The sequence below is a fragment of the Branchiostoma floridae genome, chromosome 7, assembly GCF_000003815.2.
Source record: "Branchiostoma floridae strain S238N-H82 chromosome 7, Bfl_VNyyK, whole genome shotgun sequence".
NCBI classification, from domain to species: Eukaryota; Metazoa; Chordata; class Leptocardii; order Amphioxiformes; family Branchiostomatidae; genus Branchiostoma; species Branchiostoma floridae.
Window position 1 is genome coordinate 8,573,497 of NC_049985.1, and position 20,742 is coordinate 8,594,238.

Below are 20,742 nucleotides of genomic sequence, written 5' to 3' on the forward strand. Positions count from 1 at the left end.
GATGTCACATGATACAGTCCAAGCTTCTGGCCAGGCTGTGGACAATATGTAAGTGACAGAGAGCAGAGGGCCCAGAGAGGGCCCATAGCTATTTGCCTGTACCAACTTGAAGGAAGTTTCAGCCTGAACGAAGGTTAATCTAGCTATAGCTATTTGGCACAGGTAACATTGGCACATTTACAGTATACTAAAGGCAACTTAAAGGGTAAGATTGCATACATGCAGCCTCGGTGCCGATACTGGGTAGTTACATTCTGCTTGCTCGCCACCAAGAGCCAGTGGTACCAGTAACTAAATGATGGTACACACTGTACAGTGTACTGCCCAGGTTAAAAAAAATACAATGATCATGACATTAAGATGAGCTCACTTTGTAATCTCGATAATAGTAAGCACCAATCTAAAGCAGGACAGAGCAAGTTGTTTCCAATATGAATTCACGCTACCCTTATCAGTCTCACAAAAGTGATTATACTTTAAAAGAATGCAATCGATGAGATGATAGCATAATTTCAAGCAATACCTCAAGCATTTAGGGCACAGGGATTACTGGTAAACTATTGACCCTGCCATTACTCATGCAGGCTTGCCCCCATGTGGACAACTTGTACCCTTCCTTGGAGAACAGTGTTGGGGAGTTTTCATTTCTTCCCTTGCCTAATGTAAAAATTGTGTAACAGAGACAGATATAAAGTACAAGCACAGGATACCTGTAATGTTAGGTTCATCTCAAGGCATTTCAATGGCCAAATTGCAGGCATTTCAAATATACAATGTTTAACTTTGTAGCTGTTATCTTTTTACCTCGATTTTCATTCTTCTACTGAGTACCATATCCAGGGGAAGGGGTGACCAAAAGGTCAAACAGATAGATGTACAAGGAAGTACAGGCACATGGGGGCTCTGTGTCAACTCATTTGTCATTTGTCTTGTTACCATCTTGGAAGGTCTTGGTGGTCTTAAAACAACTGAAGTTTGCTCAATTCAATTGCCATTTATTGTGACACTTTTTCAGAATCAAGAATCATGAACTTTCAAAAAATGTGTCAAATGCAAAGTCTTTCAGGGATTCTTGTGTAATAGGTTACTTAAGTCACCTTGATGTCACTGCACCAGCATAATTGCAATCAAGGTTTGTACTGCATGGATGCAATTATGTAACTGAATATTTACCCTTCCATTTACTGTACTGCCTGGGTACAACAAATAAAGTCAAAGACTCACAGTATTAGCATACATCATTACATGTACATGTTGCATGCCTTAAAATGCTGAGGTTTTTTTTCCTACACTCTCCTTGACCAAACAAAACAAAACCATAACAAAGGACATCCATCTACAAATAGTTTCTAATTTCCTTCTTTTTGGACAACTAGAAATACTACTGGTAGTAGGATTTTCTAAACTGCCTTGATACATGTAATTCAAGCCAGTGGCACATGTGGCTGGGGCAGCCCCAGGCAGCAGGGCAGACCTTAATAAGGTGTGACCACCCCCTGTCCAGGGAAGAAAGTGACATGTAACCCAGGCAGGGACATGCAGTCCTGCTAGCCTGCATGATAAATGATGATTAATTGTGGGAGGACTGGTGCGGCACCAATACAAAGGTCCACAGGGAAGTCAAGTGGTGCCGCACAGGTACACAAAGTGCCAAGCTAATGCCCGGAACGTGCCGCACCAGTGTGGCACAGATATGGAGTTTGAGAAGGGGACAGTCAGACTCTGCTGGTTCCTCACAAATGTCATTATGGCAAGAACAATCATGCCAGCTATTGTAGTAAAGGCATGAAAAATGGTATAATAAAGGTATTGCCAGTTCACAGCATTACCCATGGTGTAGCCCATATTCGTTGCTTTTGAAAATAGTATATTGGGATATCGAATGGTTTCAATTGGCGCTTTATTTCAATATACAAAAATATGATTTTAAAATATTGCATTTTGAAACAACTGTCCATTGACTTGATATCCTTAAATACCTTGTTTTTTAAGAAAAGGGATACATATGTATAAGTTACCTCACCTAAGGGTTAACTATTGTTAGATTGCAGAGCAAGGGATACATGTCATTTGACACTTGATATAGCATTCAGAATATTGGTTGCAGGTGCTTCAGTGTTTCTCAGCTGAACATCCAAGTGATTGGACACAGTCTAATTGGCATGTAAACCAATGTTCTGTTCTGACTATCTCGCTCAGTGAGGTGTGAATGTGAATACATTCTGGACAGTTTAGTTGTACAGTTTAGCTGTCACTCAGCCACCCACAGAAATGGGTCTCCTGTGCAGCTTGAGATAGAGGCTGTCCTGCAGAACAGGTTCAGTAACTGGTTTAGAAATTTCCTACTAAAATGTTAAGTGCAGAATGCTGGGTCAGTAAGGCCTAGGTCCCAATTCCCAACCCAGGACCCGACTGGGTAGCTTTTGGAAATGAAAAAACATTATAAGAAAGGAAACAAAACACACCGAACATTAAAAAAGAATAGGAGCATAATTTCTGTATTATCCTTGGTAAACATTTTTATTTTTTTGCTTCCACAAACATGCTGACCAGGCCCCGTTTTGGAAATGGAACCTAAGTTTCTGGTTCTGTCTCAAATGTCCTACTCCAATGCAATTGTTCAGTGCTGAACAGAATCTGTAACATGTTTTGTGGCACAAGTTTTCCTGCTATGTTCAGCCAGCTTGGGTAAATAGTAAAAGGTCAAATAAACAGGTGTAAAACAATAGAACCTGAGGAAAAGTCGGCCTGGCCTGTGCTACCACTGCCTCATTACCACATGTTAGAGTAAATACGTATTGTTATGGTCTGAATGAGGTGCTGGAGCAGGTAACAATGTAGAAATGTTGCTATGTTTGTGTAGTAAACATGACCAAGGTGGAGGTGAGGGCTGAGGTTACCTCACAGGCTACTGTATCCAGGTGCTGGATGGCATGTTTTGAAGTTTTTATCAGTACGCCATATATAAAAAATTGCTGTTTAAAGTGCAGGTACTTAAGATACATTTTAGACTCTCTACAGTGAAAATTGACAGGTCTATAAAAGGTTAGGAAACAATGCATAGACCTGTTAGCTCTTCTCAGTAGGTTATAATTAACAATGTAGGGAATCTAAGGAGAACATTGTGTCAGTGCTGAAGGCAGTTATAATTTTTACATTGAAATTCTACAGTAGAAAGTGACAGGTTTATGCATTCAATCAATGATTAGGTAAAATGCATAGACCAGGCTCTTTGCTGTTGCTATGAAAGAAAGAAAACATTGATCTTACAATTGATATCAGGCCATTGTTAACCTTCTCTTTGCTGAAGTAGCTGTAGCCTTTCATTTCTTTGTTCCCTGTGTATGTGCATTTTTTTTGTGGTGCTCTGATAACTCTGGACCAGTGCCCTGAGAGATGAGCTTAATCTTGTTAATGGTGGTATTTCTGATATTGCATGAAAACTGTATTAAGGTAATAATAAATGCATGCACATCCACCATGCACAACAACATGTTCTATTCAAATGGGATTAAATTTTTCACTTCAACCATGGTGCTCATGCAGCCTTAAGAGTAGTTTTCTCATGCACATGCAGAGCTCCAAATACTGTGACCCACAACCAAGCTTCAAGCTTTAGGCAAACTGCAGTTCAATAATTATGTTTTATAACAATATGTCATGTTTTTCGATAATACAGAAAAAGCCCAGTAACCTCCAATTACTAAACAGGCTATGTCAGTTGGCCCATTTTGGTCAGACGTGTCAGGTTTGTTAATGTCCCTTTGGCCATTTTGAATGGTACGGACTGTCTGAATGGTCAATTAATGAAATGGCTTATGGGAACTAAAGGAAAATGGACTTGGTGTCATGAATCATGTATTGCAGAAAGTTGAAATAAAACCTCAAGCTTTTCATACCACAAATTGAAATTCTGCCTGTTCCATTCTAATATGAAAATTTTATTATTAACTCATACATGTCTAATTTTATGGCAGCATCTCCTAGGTCCCATACTACTAGTACATCACCAATGTATAACTAACATTTAATAATAATGCAACATCAGTAAATTTCATTTACAATGATAGTAAATGTCAACCTTGATCTTTGGATAGGTGTGTTTAACAATGGGTAAAAGCCCAGCAGGTATATAATATGTATTATTGCACTTTGAGTCACAAATCAGGATCCCAAATGCAAGAGTGCCCTTCCAATTTGTGCATGCATAATGTCGACGTCCTCATCCTCACAGCTGTGATTCAGTGGAGCCTCTCATCCGACATGCTGCTGTGTCACCAGACCAATATCCGCACCATCTCTAACTACAGAGGTTCTGACTAGGCTGATGTGATTAGGGTGAATCATACGTCTGACATCACCTCTGCTTCACTCCATGTAGGGCATTTCACTGACAAAACCCCCTTATATGGTTACTCTAAAATTTGGGACTCAAGTAGATGTGAAATTGTGAATCAGCAGGCACAGGTAGTGGTGCAGAAATGGAACATGATGGCGGTATTGTCATGCTGATTTAGCAGAGGGGGTGCTACATGGGGGGTGAAATAGGCTGAGGTGTAAATGAGTCACCAATTTATAGATTAGTGTGTTAAACAGAGCAGTGGTGGAGTCATTCCCTCTCCCAATTTTTCACACCTTAAAATCAAATTTGGCAAAATAGAAATACCATGGAAAAGAGAACAGAATTTGCAAATCAGAAAAACAATTTCAAGGTTGTTTGAATGTTGTTTGAAGTGTAACTAAGTCCTTATATTGCCATCATGATAAATGAATTGGCATAAAAGGAAGGACATTACATTTTCTGGCCTGATTCTTTAGGTATGATACATTTTATTGGGTATAACATTACATGTCTTTGTAACATCATACTATATCTATGTTTTTAAATCATTACTGGTGTATAAAGACACAGAAATTATCATCTTTGGTTTCTACAATCATAACATAGAATTAACTGGTTGAATTTTTCAGTTAAGTGTGCAAACAATCTACAACCAGTTAAGATTATCCTGCCATAGACACACGTTAAACCTGCCATATTCACCCTCCAAACATAATGAGCTACATTTTTGCAAAATCGATCAATTTCACCCTGGGGTTGGCTAATTTTTAGGATGCTCATCAATTGCATTATCTGTTATGCATTGCAAAAACACAGCAAACAAGATTAGATGTTGTGAAGGGTTAAAAGGGGCAGGAAGAAAATTTGATCAGTGTATGGCAGGTAATTATGTAAATGGTGGTGTATGGTGGGGTACTGAAACAAAGGCTGTTATTAACTCTGTGAAGGATGGACACCTCTGCTATATGTAGGTGTTGCTTTGAGCAGGTGGAACATTTGTGAATATTATTTAGCATGCTAATAAGGGCCAAAATTTCATAAAGAAATGGGAAAAATGCTTTAATTTTTTAGTTCCATGTAAATGGCATTTCAGGTTTTTGGTTCATGTAAGTTAATTAAAGGCCATCATCATTAATCATAGATTATCGAAATGTGAACATTGCTTTGCATAATCATTATGGAAAAGGTGAGATAATGGATGGCCAAAGGATGGGACTTTCACACTTTTCCTACTTACAGTATGAATGTAATTTTATGCAATCAGGATAGGGGAGACCACCAATGGGCATAGCTTATGCTAATTGGAATCTCATTTGCAAAATCATTGACACAATAGACGTTCTAAATATTTCATAGGATATCATCCAACTCGTGTTTCTTCTTTATTTAATTTTGTCTCAGAAAAAGATGGTATCAGAATCCTCATAATATAAGTGATCATTGAAACACTAGGATTTGACACATATCACTTCTTGTGCCTAGGGAAAGGTTGTCAAGATTAAGATTAAGTCACATTTAGATGCATTATTGGCTGGTTCTTTCAATAATTGATTAGTTGTAGTAGTAATTGAGTAATTTAGAGGAGAAAGGCTTCTGTGTATATGTGGTACGTGTGTGATGTGTGTATGTGCAAATGTAGACTGTCATGTATCTCTGTGTACATCAGGTGATGAGTATGCATGACTGCATCTGTAGTTGGTTAATGTGCCTAAAAGCATAATTGAAGTATATGTGAACATCATAAATTGGTAAAACCCTGCTTTGTTAACAATGTATGCAAAAGTGTCACCTGCTCCCTGACAGTGGTCGTTTGAGGTGATTTTGATAATTGCTGCTGATAATAGTCAGGAAATGATGTTTTCACTTTTTAGTTTACTCAAAACAGTAAGAAGACATTTTTTAAACTTCAAGCAAAATGTATTACTTTCAAAATTCATAACCTGTGTTTGATTGACTTATTATTGAAAATATTTCCATTGCAAAATAATATAATGAATAGGATTAATGGGACCCAGCTGCATTGTTGCGCCCCCTGCAGACTGTAGTATAAAGACATTAGGTGCTCATGTGGGTAGGATCTCCCAGGGGATTTTAAGGGTGCAAAATAGGTCAGTGTTGATGTGAATGGCAAAAAGTGAAGTCCCAGACTGTACAGTGTTAGTATCAAGCAAGTATTTTACCTTTTGAACCTGAACCATGTCAAAGTAAATGAATTATAATAATAATAGGCAATGATTATTGTATTCCAAACTACATTGACTTAACTATTTGACTTTATTTGAGTTTGCCTTGAAGTTTATTCAATTACAGTCTGGTATTCCATCAGTTAATTCTGACAACTTGAAAAATACCAGACCTCCATTTGTTGAGAAAGTGTACTTTGGGGACACATCAGAATTGACTGATTGTTGCCAGTAAAGTCTTTGAGCTTTTGGGAGTTCATGACTTTAAGTTTATGTTGCAAGCTTGACTCAGTATATAAATTTTGGTACAACTATCCAGGTGCTTAACAGAGTATATGAAGCACCATAAAATATAAATATTGAAACAGAATGAAAGGAATGTATATTCTGAATGAAATAAATTCCTTTGAATGAACAGATGGGAAGAAAACAAAGGTAGATGACTTTGAGATAATCTCTATATGTTGAACAATTCAGTTTTGACTACTAATTCCTTTGTTTGTTTGTTTGCAAAATTGCTCCTTTGTGATGAATACGATGATCCTACACAATCTGATATTCATTGACAGGTAATTTATTTTACAGGCAAGCCATTTTGAATGTCAAACTGAAAAGGCTTGTTCTTTTTTTGTTTGTGCAGGTGACATGTTTACAAGACTTCTTTGAGGATGACGACATCTTTGTTGCATATGGACCTGAGAAATACTCCTCTGATGACTTTGATCTGGAGGGTGATGGTAAGTGAAAAGTGTACATTATGATTGTAGTACATTAGCACTGGGCAGTTTTGTGTTAGTATGTTAGTATGTTGTGTTGTATGTTAGTGTTAGCAAATAGTACAGTGTATTTAGTATGTTAGTGTTAATGACAGTAATGCTACACATTGGACATATTGTTGATGATATTTGATCGTGTAGATGAGGACCTAAAGACACGATCAAATATGTCATTTGTACTGCTGCTGTGTCACTAATAGGACCTGCAGTGTTGATTGTATACAGCGATAACATTTGCCATCATGTTGTTCTTGCAGAGCTGAAAACAGTGAGTCCATACAAGTCTGTGGACAGGGGCAAGAGAGTTGGGCTGAGAAGTCCGTCACTGCGCAGAAGGAACCCAGACTGTGAGTAGCGACCATAGTCAACTCTAGCTATCAAGTCATAAACTTAAGGCTGGCATCTCTTACATATATGTTGCATCTTTTGAAGGCAGGCTTTAGGGTCAGTCAGCCTAGAGCATTACCTTTTCCATTCTTCTTGATCATGGAAGATATCCTCCTCCTCCTTTGTATGTTGTCCCTCCGTTTCTTTCTGGGCCTACCAAAGGGACACTAGCCCTTTGGTTTGTATTTAAAGGCTTAAAATCCTTGGAATTCTTCCCTTATTCATTCTATCCACATGCCCTAGCCATCTCACGGATGCTCTTTCTGTGTCTTCTTCTATCCATGTTATAGCTAGTTTTCCTCTCAGATAACTATTTTCGATCTGTCTATCATCTCCCCAAATGATAATGTGGATCTCTATTTAATGTCTGCTCTGCTCACTGTCACCAGCCAATGGAATGCCGCCATCTCCCTCTGCCGCCCGCCGAGGATCTCGACCGAAGAGCCCAGGGCCGTCATCTCCACACACCCCTCGCAAGTTCAGTGTGCCGAGACCCAAGTCTCCAGGGACGCCCAGAAAGGTCAGTAAATTTAGTGAAACTTTCCTCAGCAAGTTCATGCGTATATCCACCCTGCCATGTATAAATTCAGGGCTCGAAATTCATTTTTGGGATTAGGTGCACTGGTGCACCCAGCTTAAAAAATTGGGTGCACCAAAAAAATTTTGGGTGCACCACTTAAATTTAAGTAATCACCTAATAATAAAACTTAGTTACAAGCTATCAAATTCTTAAACAACAGACATTTTTATTATCTTTCTAACACTATGATGTCAAGAATATGATGTACATGTATACTAACTAAGTATACTTTGATATCTTTACATACATAAACCTAAGAAAATATTTGGGTGCACCCTGTGCACCCAGAAAAAATAATTGGGTGCACAGCTCCTATTTTGGGTGCACCTGGGTGCACATGCACCCAGTATTTCGAGCCCTGAAATTGTACTTTTGTCACAAACTTTGTTATTTGTGAAAAAGTCATGATTTTGTCCAAAACTTTGTGAAGTATATGAAAGCTCTAAATGCAATGTAGGCTGACAGTAAACCTGACTCATGAGCTCTTAATTGTTATGATATAATTCTGTGACATTGACATTGACATCATTATGTTTCAGTCACCCATCAGTGCAAGGTCAGGAGACAGCAATGAATATCCTGATGTTGGTAAGTGTCACAAACAAAGTGTATTTTTATAATCAGTTAATTGTTGCATATTCCATCACATACTCATCAGGAGCTTGTGTTAGAAATAAGAAGCACTCATCAATAGGGAAAGAAAGTGTATCAGTTATTTGATTGAAAATAGGAACAAGTTCCATCTCTGTACTGTAGAAATGGGAGTTCTTTTCTGGTCACTGATTGATGCTGTATGTAAAGCGTAATGTTTAAGAATTCATAGAGGTAGTGTAGACCACAAAATACTTTGGTCCATATGAAATTAGGTGTGCCTTGAATTTGATGGGAATGACGTGATAGAATCATACTCATTAGCTGTTAAATTTTCCTTTCAATGGTTGAATGAAAATCTCTTCTGAAGGTCCTTACTGGTAATGCTAACAAACGTAATGCTTTCATCACCACAGAAAACAGCATGCCAGAAAAGAACATCCCTGTCCGCCTTGGGCAGAAGTATGTGATTGGGAAGGTGATAGGAGATGGCAATTTTGCAGTGGTGAGAGAATGTGTGCACAGGTAAGTTACAGTAACTATTGTGATGTGCCCATGCAAGTGGATGAGAGCATGTGTTTCAAGTCAAGCCAGATATTGAAATCATACTGCAGACTTTAGAAAGATGCTGAGTGAATTGTTTTTTCTACAAATGGAATACAACCTCTCATAAAAAGATGGATGCACCTATCAGCTTGGAGTACTGTAGAAACAGAAAAATGTTGTCCATTTCCTTATGCTGAAGGTATATCATATTGATTACACCATCATTGTCCCAAGCGTTGAAGGTATATTGCACTGATCACACATCCCTGTCCTTGGTGCTGAATGTTTATCACATTGAACACACCATCCCTGCCCCTGTTGCTGAAGGCATTTCATTTTAACCTAGTACCATCCCTGCCCTTGGTGCTGAAGGTACATCATGCAGAACACACCATCCCTGTCCTGGTGCTGAATGTTTATCACACTGAATGCACCATCCCTGTCCCTGATACTGAAAGAACATCACACTGAACACACATCCCTGTCCCTGGAGCTTCAGGTATATCTCACTTAACACGCATCCCTGCCCTTGGTGCTGGAGGTATACCACACTGAACACGCATCTTTGTCCTTGGTGCTGTATGTATATCACATAGAACACACACCCCTGTCCCTGGTGATTTAGGCATGTTATACTGGACATACCATCCCTGTCCTTGGTACGGAATGCATATCACACTAAACACACCATCCCTGACCTTGGCGCTGAAGATATGACGCACTGAACACGACAGCCCTGTCCCTGATGCTGAAGGCATATCACACAACACACTATCACTGTCCTTGGTGCTGAAGTTAAATCACACTGCACACACATCCTTGTCCTCAGTGCTGAAGGTATTTCACACTGAGCAGCCTGTCCTTGGTGCTGAAGGCATTTCACACAGAACACACCATCCCTGTCCTTGGTGCTGAAGGCATTTCATACTGACCATACCACCCCTGTCCTTGGTGTTGAAGGTATATAACACAGAACACACTGTCCCTGGTACTGAAGGTATATCACACTGAACATACAAACCCTGTCCTTGGTGCTGAATGTGCATCATACTGAACTCACAATCACTGTCCCTGGTACATAAGGCATCTCATACTGAACATACCATTTCTGTCCTTGGTACTGGAGGCATATCACGATGAACACACCATCCCTGTCCCTAAAACTGGAGGTATATCATGATGAACACACATCCCTGTCCTTTGTACTGGAATCAAGATTGAATTAAAAAATGGCCTTTTGTGTACAATTTTGCAGGGCTTCACAACATGAGTATGCACTAAAGATGATCAACAAGGAGAAGTGCAGAGGAAAAGTAAGTTGCTCCCTTCCATGAAGAGGAGGTATTGTTTTTGGACTGTGTGTCCATATTCATGTGGAAACATAGTTGTTTGTGATGATATTTGTTATATGAATCCCAGTGGCTTTTCTTGGTACTGCAGCAGTATGTCTAGATTTTATTGAAATCTACATAACATTTTTTACTACTGGTAGGACATAAATCAAAATGCAGATGTCTAGTCTTACTTGTTGACTGTAGATGATTCATAGGTGACTCGGCTGTTTTCTTAAGCTTTACAGCATCTGAATCATTCCCAGATCTTAGATGTAAAGTGAAAAATACGTCTCATGACAAGTCAATTGAGTGTTGACATCTCAATAGATTCATCTGCATCTGCATCTGCATAGGGGTACTCCTCGTGGGGCATATTGGGGGGGGGGGAGCTGAGGCGGGCAGGCCGCCTGCCTGGTGCTGATTCTTGCAAACGTCTGATTCTGTGATCTAGAATGACTTCCACCAACACACTGTCCAATAAATTTTCAACTGCAGTCTAAACATTGCCTGCCTGTCTCTACCACAGGAGCAGATGATTGCTAATGAAGTGGCCATCCTGCGTGTGGTGAAGCACCCGAACATCATCCTGCTACTGGAGGAGTATGACACACCCACAGACCTGTACCTCATCATGGAACTGGTCAAGGTCAGCATGAACTGCTAGACTATGGGAAATGGCAACTTCGTTATGAATTATGGCAGTCAAACATTTTCCATCATAACAAGACAGTTTGGTTTGTATAGATCATGCAACAAGTGTACAACATTACAATTGTGACTTGCAGGAAGGATATCTGATAGTTATCCTGATGTAGATGTTATAGTCTTGCTAGAAAAATGTTTTAACTTTATGATAAGGCTAGATCTGCATTTTCAACTGTTGAACAGCTTCAAACAGAGACCATGCATGGCACTGAAATGCAGACTCTCTTAGGACTTTTATGAATTTCATATTTGGCGTACCCATAACTGTTCTACGGTTTTCTGACATATGGTTGTTGTACATCTACTGTTTTATTTGTTTAACCCACATTGTTTACCAGGTAAGGTGAGACTCCTAAACCATTAGTCTTACATTCCATAGAGCTAAAGACTACGTTGACCCATCTATATTCTTTGTGAAAGTTGAATGACAAATAATAATTGAAATGTTATATTTTACAGGGAGGAGATTTGTTTGATGCCATAGCCACAGCAACTAAGTACACGGAGCGAGATGCCAGTGGGATGGTCTACAACCTGGCCAGTGCCATGAAGTATCTGCACTCCCTAAGTATCGTTCACAGGGACATCAAGCCAGAAAACCTACTGGTAGGTTGTGTTAACAACGTCAAACTTATTCTAATTCAATCCAAACATTCAGAAAAAAAGGCAATTACGATATTTTCTTTTTGCAAAAGTGGTACATCCAGGCCCGTGAAGTTTGCAACATTTTATGAAAGAGTGACCCTAGCATCTATGAATTGTGATTTTCAAAAGATTCAGACCTAGCTCTCAATGTCACATCACCACTTTTCTTTGAGTGTAAGTTCTTTAAGTGCAATTCTCCACATTTGAAATGAATAAATTTTGATATGTAATTGTCATACTGAGCTCAACTTGGTTGGTTAAGGAAAGAACCAAAGATGGTGGCTTTTCTTGAGGTCAAAGATCCTCTGCCCCTGGGTTGGTAGTGGTGGTCAAATGTGTCCGTCCCCCATTTTGATTCTTCCTTAGCTAATTGCATACAAATATTTGGCTCTTTTTCCACATTTGTGATTGATGGATTAAAAGAAGTCTGAACTTGAAGTTGTAGAAATATGTCTTGATCAGAAAGAATTTGGTGTAGCCACAGTTTCAGTACCAAGGACAGGAAACTGCTTGACAATCATGTGTGTCATTTTCCTTCTGTACATATAATGCTCATTTTTCAGGTGTGTGAGCATGAAGATGGGAGCAAGTCTTTGAAGCTGGGTGACTTTGGACTGGCCACTGTGGTAAAAGAGCCACTGTTCACTGTTTGTGGCACCCCAACATATGTGTCACCAGAAATCATTGCAGAGATCGGGTGAGTATCTGCTTTATATAATGATGATCGTTGGTACATATATCATGAAATGATGGGTAGTCCGTTTGCTCATGCTTTGCTCTTGTTTGACTGATGATTGAATTAAATCTATTTTGAAACAGATTATTAACATACAACACTATTGAATCTGGACTTAGTTTTACACTTGATTTTTCAGCTAGTCAACTGTACAAGTTAGTCTTTATTGCAATTTCTTTACTGTTTTGTTGTAGGTATGGTTTGAAGGTGGATGTGTGGGCAGCAGGAGTCATCACCTATATCCTGTTGTGTGGATTCCCACCATTCAGAAGGTACAGTTAGCATCACAGCCTGTAGAGTTTCAAATTTGCAGGTGTACACTAAGTCTTGGAACTTACAATAATAAATCTGAGCTCTGTACATGTGCGAATGAATAGCAACATTTGTAATGTGGTGATTGGCAACTAGTGCACAAGTTCCATGGAACTACATGGTATGTATGCCAAAAAGCAGTTACTCAAGCAACTGGAAATGGTTTTATAAAATGGTCAAACGTTTCAGACAACCATCTGGTGTCTTTCGTCAGTGACACTGGCATGTATGTTGTTTTCATATGTAGAATTCTCATTGTATTACTAATGACAGATTGTTCCATTTGTTCAGTGACTCCAATGATCAAGAAGAGCTGTTTGACCAGATCCTGTCCGGAGATGTCAGCTTTCCATCACCCTTTTGGGACGGCATCTCAGAGTCAGCTAAGGTCAGTTATACTGCCACATGTACCAATCAGGAATCTCTTCTTATCTGTCACTATCAAGAAGATTATATTTCATTTTGTATTCTACCCAACCATTTTGTTGGCAAATGTGAATGACATAACACCAAATGTCAAAAGTGAGAAATAAACTTTGATTTATTATTTTGTGTATACTAGGCAAAAGTTTGCCAACTCAGGAGCAACACTGTTAGCATTTTTAAATATCTGGGTCCATACAACGGATAACAAAGAACAATCCCCAGTAGATTCCTTTCAAACTGCACAATGTTATAGTGCATGATTATTACATATTTGTGATCTAGAAATGTAGAAAATGGCATTTATACATATTAGGCATAGAATTTAGAAAACATGTTACAGCCTGGATTAGGGCTGGGTACCGGTACGGTGTACCAGTACAAAACCATTTTTTCTTATTGGACCGGTCCAGAAAACCGGACCTGAAAAAATTTGGTGGGCCGGATGTTGGACCTATTGGAAAATGAACAGATGATATGATAAGGCATTCACATGTTTTGGGGCTTACTGGTCGAAGGAAATAACAAGACGGAAGTAGAGTAGAGTCTATAGTCATTTCTACCAAGTTTTACAATCAATCGTACAGAGGCAGTTAGCCTTGTAGGATTTTATAACGCTAGTGAGGGTCCAATATCCCAGCAAACAGATGTCTTTGTTGCAAAATGTACCATTGTTTTGAATATCGTCTATTCACAAGAATTCACATACTGAATCAGGTTCAGGTCTGGACCGGGACCTGATCTTCTGGACCTGAACCGGACCTGGACCTGAATCTTCTGTACCGGTACCCAGCCCTAGCCTGGATACATGTTGTATGAGACTGGATAATGTTTTTCATGTTGTAAGAGCCTGGTTTGTCAACTTGAGTCTCTGTATGTTGTTTTGTACAGGAGCTGATCTCCAGCATGCTGCAGGTAGAGGCAGGGGAACGCTGTTCTGCTGCAGAAGTTTTGGAACACCCCTGGGTTGCTGTGAGTGTTGCAGAAAACCTGCTTTTCTTATTTTTCCACTCTCTAGATAAGAAGAGAGAACAATGCCATTTTGTCAGTCAAGAGTATATAAATGGGTCTTACCAAAATACAATATGTAGAAACTTTTTTTTGTTTGCTATAACATAAAAATTACATTGAAGCAGGATTGAAAATGGTAAGGAAGAAAGAAAGAGCAGAAAGAAGAAGAACATTTTAAAAAAATGGGCCATGACTAATCAGACCAATTTGACCCAACACCCTGGTCAACTCAGGACTGATCACCCCAACTCTAACCCTAATCCTAAATCCAACCCTAAACCTAAACCCAACCCAACCCAACCCTAACCCAAACCCTAGCCCCATGCCTAACCCTATCCTTAACCCTAACCCCATCCCTAAACCTGATCCTCACCCTAACCCCATCCCTAAACCTGATCCTAACTCCAACCCTAACCCTAACCCTAACTCTAACTCTATGCCTAACCCTAACCCAAACCCAAACCCTAACCCTAACTCTATGCCTAACCCTAACCCTAACCCTAACTCTAACTCTATGCCTAACCCAAACCCTAACCCTAACTCTAACTCTATGCCTAACCCTAACCCTAACCCTAACCCTAACTCTAACTCTATGCCTAACCCTAACCCTAACCCTAACTCTAACTCTATGCCTAACCCTAACCCTAACCCTAACTCTAACTCTATGCCTAACCCTAACCCTAACCCTAACTCTAACTCTATGCCTAACCCTAACCCTAACCCTAACTCTAACTCTATGCCTAACCCTAACGCTAACCCTAACCCCATAACCTAATTCAAGCCAGCGTGATTAACCCTAACCCTGAACTGACCAAGATGTTTGGCCAAGTTGACTGGGCCGAGGGTAAATTATCCTGATCCCATCTAGAAGGATCACAGAGACCATGCATGTATGTTTGTTTCCCTGTGCAGGATGACACAGCGTTAGACACAGACATGCAGCTGACAGTTTCCCGTAAGCTCAGCAAACATTTCATGATGAAGCCCAAGTCCAACCTGAAGTCTGCAGGGATCAGTTTGTTAGCTGTACGTAAGTCTTACATTGATATCAGTTGTTCTGTGAATTGGTCTGTAAAGTTATAGAAGTTTGTATTTTTATTTTTGAAGTGTTAGATAACCATACATTAAAAAAATGATCAAAACTATTAATTTTGACTTTTGGGCAAAATTGCTCAAGGAATATTATTGCTAATTTTTCCAGGTATAATTTTTCTCTACTTAGGCCACAGCAAGTAAATACTTGAATATCTAGATATGTCTAGAATACTTTTTTATTCATGAATGAATGACTTGTTGGCTGTGATACTCTACTTTTTCACTTACGTTCTTGTTACAACATTTATGTTTTTTGACCATCTTGTTTTTTTTCACCCATCTTGTTTTTTTTTGCCCTAACTCATTATTGTGGGGTCTGCAGAGGATGTCATCCATAAAATTTACTTACTGTGGCCTTATAGAGTTTTCTTTTTGACCTGCTTATAATTTTGGAAAGCAAGTAAAATTCAGGTCTTAATAGTTAATTGTATGTTTTCCTCTGCAGTCCACTGCTCTTGACAAACAGTCCAAGTACTTTCAGGGTCGCCGTGGACAGTATGTCGAGTCACCCGGCTCCTCCACCAGCGGAGAGATGATGTTCTGATGCACCCCCCTCCCGCCATCACAGATGCTCAGCAAAGGTTCAGCCATAGGTGGGGACAATGACAATGTCCTTGGTCCAATTCTAGCTCAGGATGTCTATATTAACTCTATGGGCAGTCTAGTGACCTAGCAGCTGTAAATCATGTTGCAAGCACACATTCCCTGTATTTATGAACAGGGTAGTATCAGCTCTTTTGTACTGAATGTTTGCATGTGCTACAAAGTTGGGCAAGTTTTAGGCAGAGGAGAAATAACTATTTTGGCAAGTGAAGCTTCTAGTGTCATACTTTCTACAATGTTCAGATTCCAGCTACAGAAGTGTATGTGGCAATATAAACCAAACATAAAAACTTTGGAAACTTGATTTCAATCATTTTCTATTATTGGTATTATGTTCCATTACAGGGCTTATTTATTACCCTTTACAATGGTATGATAATATTGTTTATTCACGACAACCAAAGGTGATCTATATTTGAATCATGTTTTTGTAGGATGACACCATACCTCAAATTAAAGATTCTGAAGTGTTTGGCTTTGGGGCTGGCTATGCCACTTTCATCTGCACTTGACTCTTGTATTTTTCAATGGCCAGTTAGCATACTGTTATCTGATCAATTGAAATCAAATTTCCAAATTTTGCGTGTGAGGTTTATTACAATGTAGTGCCTGAAGTTTGATAATTGGTCTTAGCAATTTATGCAATTGATGAAATTTGAAAAGATAGTATAATTACTATGTAACTTCATGTATGGTATTAGGCAACATCAATGGGTCTACATGTGTTTAATCTGTAATTTCCTGTTCACAAACAGTACAATTGTGTTTTTCTTGGAAACCAGTTTCTTTTGAAGTTTTCTGTTTGAGTGCAGGTGTACATTCCATGAAAGCTGCTTGGTACAACCGCATTACTAAAGAATTTTAATTTTAGCAGGGGGGGGGGCAAGTTCATCCGTTCATGTGTGGCCACTTAGATCTTAACAGTTTCAGTGGTTTTATGGATCAAAAACGTTATATTCTAAGCAGCAGCACAGAGTTACATGTCATCATTCATAGATTTCAGAGCACAAGTATGACATTGTATGAAAAGGAAATTATTGTGGCATTAAGAACATGATATTCTGTACTACATGACAGTTTGTAGTGAGGGCTTCCGTGCAACACTCGCTATTATGATGATAACTGGTATGTTCTATGACAAAATTTGTGGCATATACAGTCAAACCTGCCCAAGACGACCACCCGGGGGAACGGAAAAAAACGGTCGATTTGGACAGGTGGTCGCTGAGAAGAGTATCGACTCAAAACATGCCCGATGCAAAGTATAAATGGTTGCTATTGTGTTTAATGGCAAATAGCAAGCACACTGCACGCACGCAAAGAAGCAAGGTCTTTAATGTCAAATACAACATGCACACTGTAAAACTGTAAATTTAACCCCAAAATCCGACGCAAACTGGCCGATTTCGGCACAAAATCGCCCTAATTATCATAAAAAATCGATGAAAACCTCAATCTTGAAAATGATGCGGTCGTTATAGGTCCCAATTTGGGCCGGTCGCGGTCGCGTTGGCCAGGTGGTCGTTGAGAAAAGGTCGCTTAATGCTTACGTCAATGGGAAAATAAATCGGGACCGAGAAAAAGCGGTCGAAATGGCCAGGTGGTCGCTGAGAAGAGGTGGTCGCTCGGGCAGGTTTGACTGTATCAGAGTTTGTGGAAATTATAGGTCATGTGGATTGTGGTTAATATATTAAGTGCAAACTTTGTTGTATTTGTCATGTAAATATTTGTGGACATTTTATGTATATGTAATTTATATTTCAGACATTCTAATTGACAAACACTTGAATTTTATCTTTTGGTTATTTATCTTAATGGTTAAAACAATATCGAGGTTAGAGGATTACCTCTTTTATTAATTCTTTAGTGACATAGCTGTATGATGGATTGGACAAAAAGCATAAAATAGATTCTTTTATTTACACTGTATGAAAGTAAGCTGACTTTGTATTGGACTTTTATGGCAACTTTGCCGTGAGAAATATGAGGTACTGTAAGCAAAGGGAAACAGAACAGATTGATGTAGTTAATTAAAAATGGGAAAATGCAATGATAAATGATAATGATGGAATTCATTGATCAATTGTGATAGGAATGTGCATGATGAAATGCAGCAGCAGCAGCATTGTACATATAGCAAATAAGACAGTGAAAGTTCTTGATGATTACAACTATCGGTGAGTAGTAATTCTGATTGTTTAATTCCATGACTGAAGGCAATGCTGTTTTACAATGATCTCAGCAGAAATGCATGTAGTATAAACCGCAGGCAGTAAGGTTACAGGAACCATCTTGTTGTTGTTGATGAGAAGGAAATTGTGGGGCTCATACAAAAGCTTTAATGGATGACTCAACAGTAATGAGAAGTGTACATTGTTAGAAAATGACTGTGACAGAATGCGCAAGAATGTTACGAGATGAAATGGGTACTGGACAGCCTTCCGGCCACATAATTTTTGAGGCTGTGTTGTAGCCTTCACTTTTGTATCAAGTGGGGTGCATTCCTTTCAAATCTGTATTGAGTTTAGATATTAAGGTAATGTTGTCCTTCCAAAGCTACATGTAGACGGCTGCCTTGACAACATTAAGGTAAGGATGTGGCAGGCTCAGCTGACAAAGATCTCTCTCTTTTTGCATGAGTGCGCCATGGATATATTAACGAAAACAGTGATCGATGCTAGTTTGTACATTTGATATACTATGCTGATATGCTGGTGTGAACATTGTGAATCATGCTGTGGAAGAAATTGTGATGCAATAAAGTCGTAAGCTTCCGTAGGACATTTATTCAGGTGTTTTATGATCCAATCAAATTGCTACAATCCTTAGGCCGCCCAGATATCTGAACAAAATCATACGGGCCGTCCCAGAAGAGGAGCTGTAGCAGAAGATTGATCACTACATGCCACAGAACATAATACCACAAATACCCACAGGAGAAGGCCGGATTACATAGAGAAATACATCTTACAGTGCAAAGGAAGCATGAGGATGAGTCAAGTAATGCAAGTAGTTTCGTAACAGACTCATTTTTTAATCGAATGAGTTGAAATTTGGCACAAATGTAGTGGCATATATCTTCTTGAGATTGAAATATCTAAATTTGTTGTTTATTATTTTTATGAGTGACTGAGTTGATTTCACCCTTGGGATTCCGTCAGAAGAAAAGTGAGGTCCAATTAACGTAGAATTAATAATTTTTCTAAACCAATTTTTGCCATTGAAGGAGACTGAGTCTGCACATGTAATAATCTGCATTTCTCTGTAATCCACATGCTTATTTTCGACTCTGAAATCCGATAGGTTTGTCTTTTTTCGTTGCTTCTGTAGATTGAGGTATAGGCGGTTGTCTGGGTTATGAGATTTGCGGTGTGTTGATTAAAAGTTTCTGTAGCCTTCTTTCCCATTATCTTAGAGGAATGAAAATTGACATTTAAACAATTAATACCTGTGGCAATTTTCGTTTCTTCTGGTTAATGGAAAAGTATTCTTTTAACCAACAACTCACGAATTGGTGTATAAATCCAATTTGCTCTATATCACAACTTCATCCTAGCAGCTGTAATTGAGGAACCACTAGGAGTTTAGACATGAACATCGGCATGCAACCTGTAGAGACATTTGTTATCACACATATGTAATTTCAACTTCCTACAGTACGCCAGATTGTCAGTGAGCCAGCTTTAGAGGAACGTATCGTCTGTCAAGGGTGGATTTGAAATCTTGAAATCAACTCAGTTGCTCATGATACAGACCAAATATACAAATTTCAATCTCAAGAGGACATAACTCTCACTCACACACATAACTCTGTGTCAACAAAATTTCAACTCATTCGATTGGAAAAAATGAGCGAATTACAAGATCCCTTGCATTACTTTCTGACTCCGAACCTCGTACAATTGAAGATGTACAGATAGTGCGGGCGTTATCTGACGAAATGCAGAGGGTATTGACTGTCTAAACAGCAAAACCTATATAACTATACATCAAGGGGATCGCTTTATCCGAACCCCCATATCGCGCCGATATCAACACAACGGAACGTTTAACATGTAACCAGCTGCAGTGAGAAGAAGAATACAGCAGATCAGAAATGATTGTCGATTGAGTAAGAGGCACTTCCGGGCCTCTGTCTCTGCCTCTGCTACTCCGGGTTGACAATAATCAGAGATTGCAACATAACACATTTACTGAATGATATAATCTATCGATGTCTCTTCACAGATATATATGATAGGAGTTCTCATATACAGAATACTGGATGCTATCTCTTCAACAAGTATACTAAATGATAGCCCAGGCCTCTAACACGAAACTGCAAAATACCATGGAGCAGTACAGAAGTAACGAAGCAACGCAAGCGCCTGGGGCTGAATGGCATTAAATTTACAATACGTTTCTCTCTTGGGAAGTAACATTAGAGCACAATATGCAAACGCACATATTCTCTTCACCAATGTTATCCATACA

The 20,742-nt window shown here is 39.1% G+C and overlaps 1 protein-coding gene across 4 annotated transcripts in view; it reads left to right on the forward strand.

The window, feature by feature from the left end:
* The window catches only part of LOC118419455 (serine/threonine-protein kinase DCLK1-like), a 21,885-nt gene extending 5,332 nt beyond the window's left edge, over positions 1-16,553 (forward strand). Inside the window, exons 2-15 of one of the 4 annotated variants that reach the window (XM_035825832.1) lie at positions 7,166-7,262; positions 7,559-7,648; positions 8,078-8,208; positions 8,808-8,856; positions 9,276-9,384; positions 10,661-10,718; positions 11,266-11,385; positions 11,904-12,050; positions 12,653-12,786; positions 13,020-13,097; positions 13,429-13,525; positions 14,452-14,532; positions 15,484-15,601; positions 16,148-16,553. In XM_035825832.1, the coding sequence (XP_035681725.1) occupies positions 7,166-7,262; positions 7,559-7,648; positions 8,078-8,208; positions 8,808-8,856; positions 9,276-9,384; positions 10,661-10,718; positions 11,266-11,385; positions 11,904-12,050; positions 12,653-12,786; positions 13,020-13,097; positions 13,429-13,525; positions 14,452-14,532; positions 15,484-15,601; positions 16,148-16,272 (1,434 nt within the window). In that variant the 3' untranslated portion in view covers positions 16,273-16,553. Of the gene's footprint in view, positions 1-7,165; positions 7,263-7,558; positions 7,649-8,077; positions 8,209-8,807; positions 8,857-9,275; positions 9,385-10,660; positions 10,719-11,265; positions 11,386-11,903; positions 12,051-12,652; positions 12,787-13,019; positions 13,098-13,428; positions 13,526-14,451; positions 14,533-15,483; positions 15,602-16,111 lie in introns of all 4 variants that reach the window. The other 3 variants (XM_035825835.1, XM_035825834.1, XM_035825833.1) reach the window with 3 other exon arrangements.
* Positions 16,554-20,742: the final 4,189 nt, after the last annotated feature.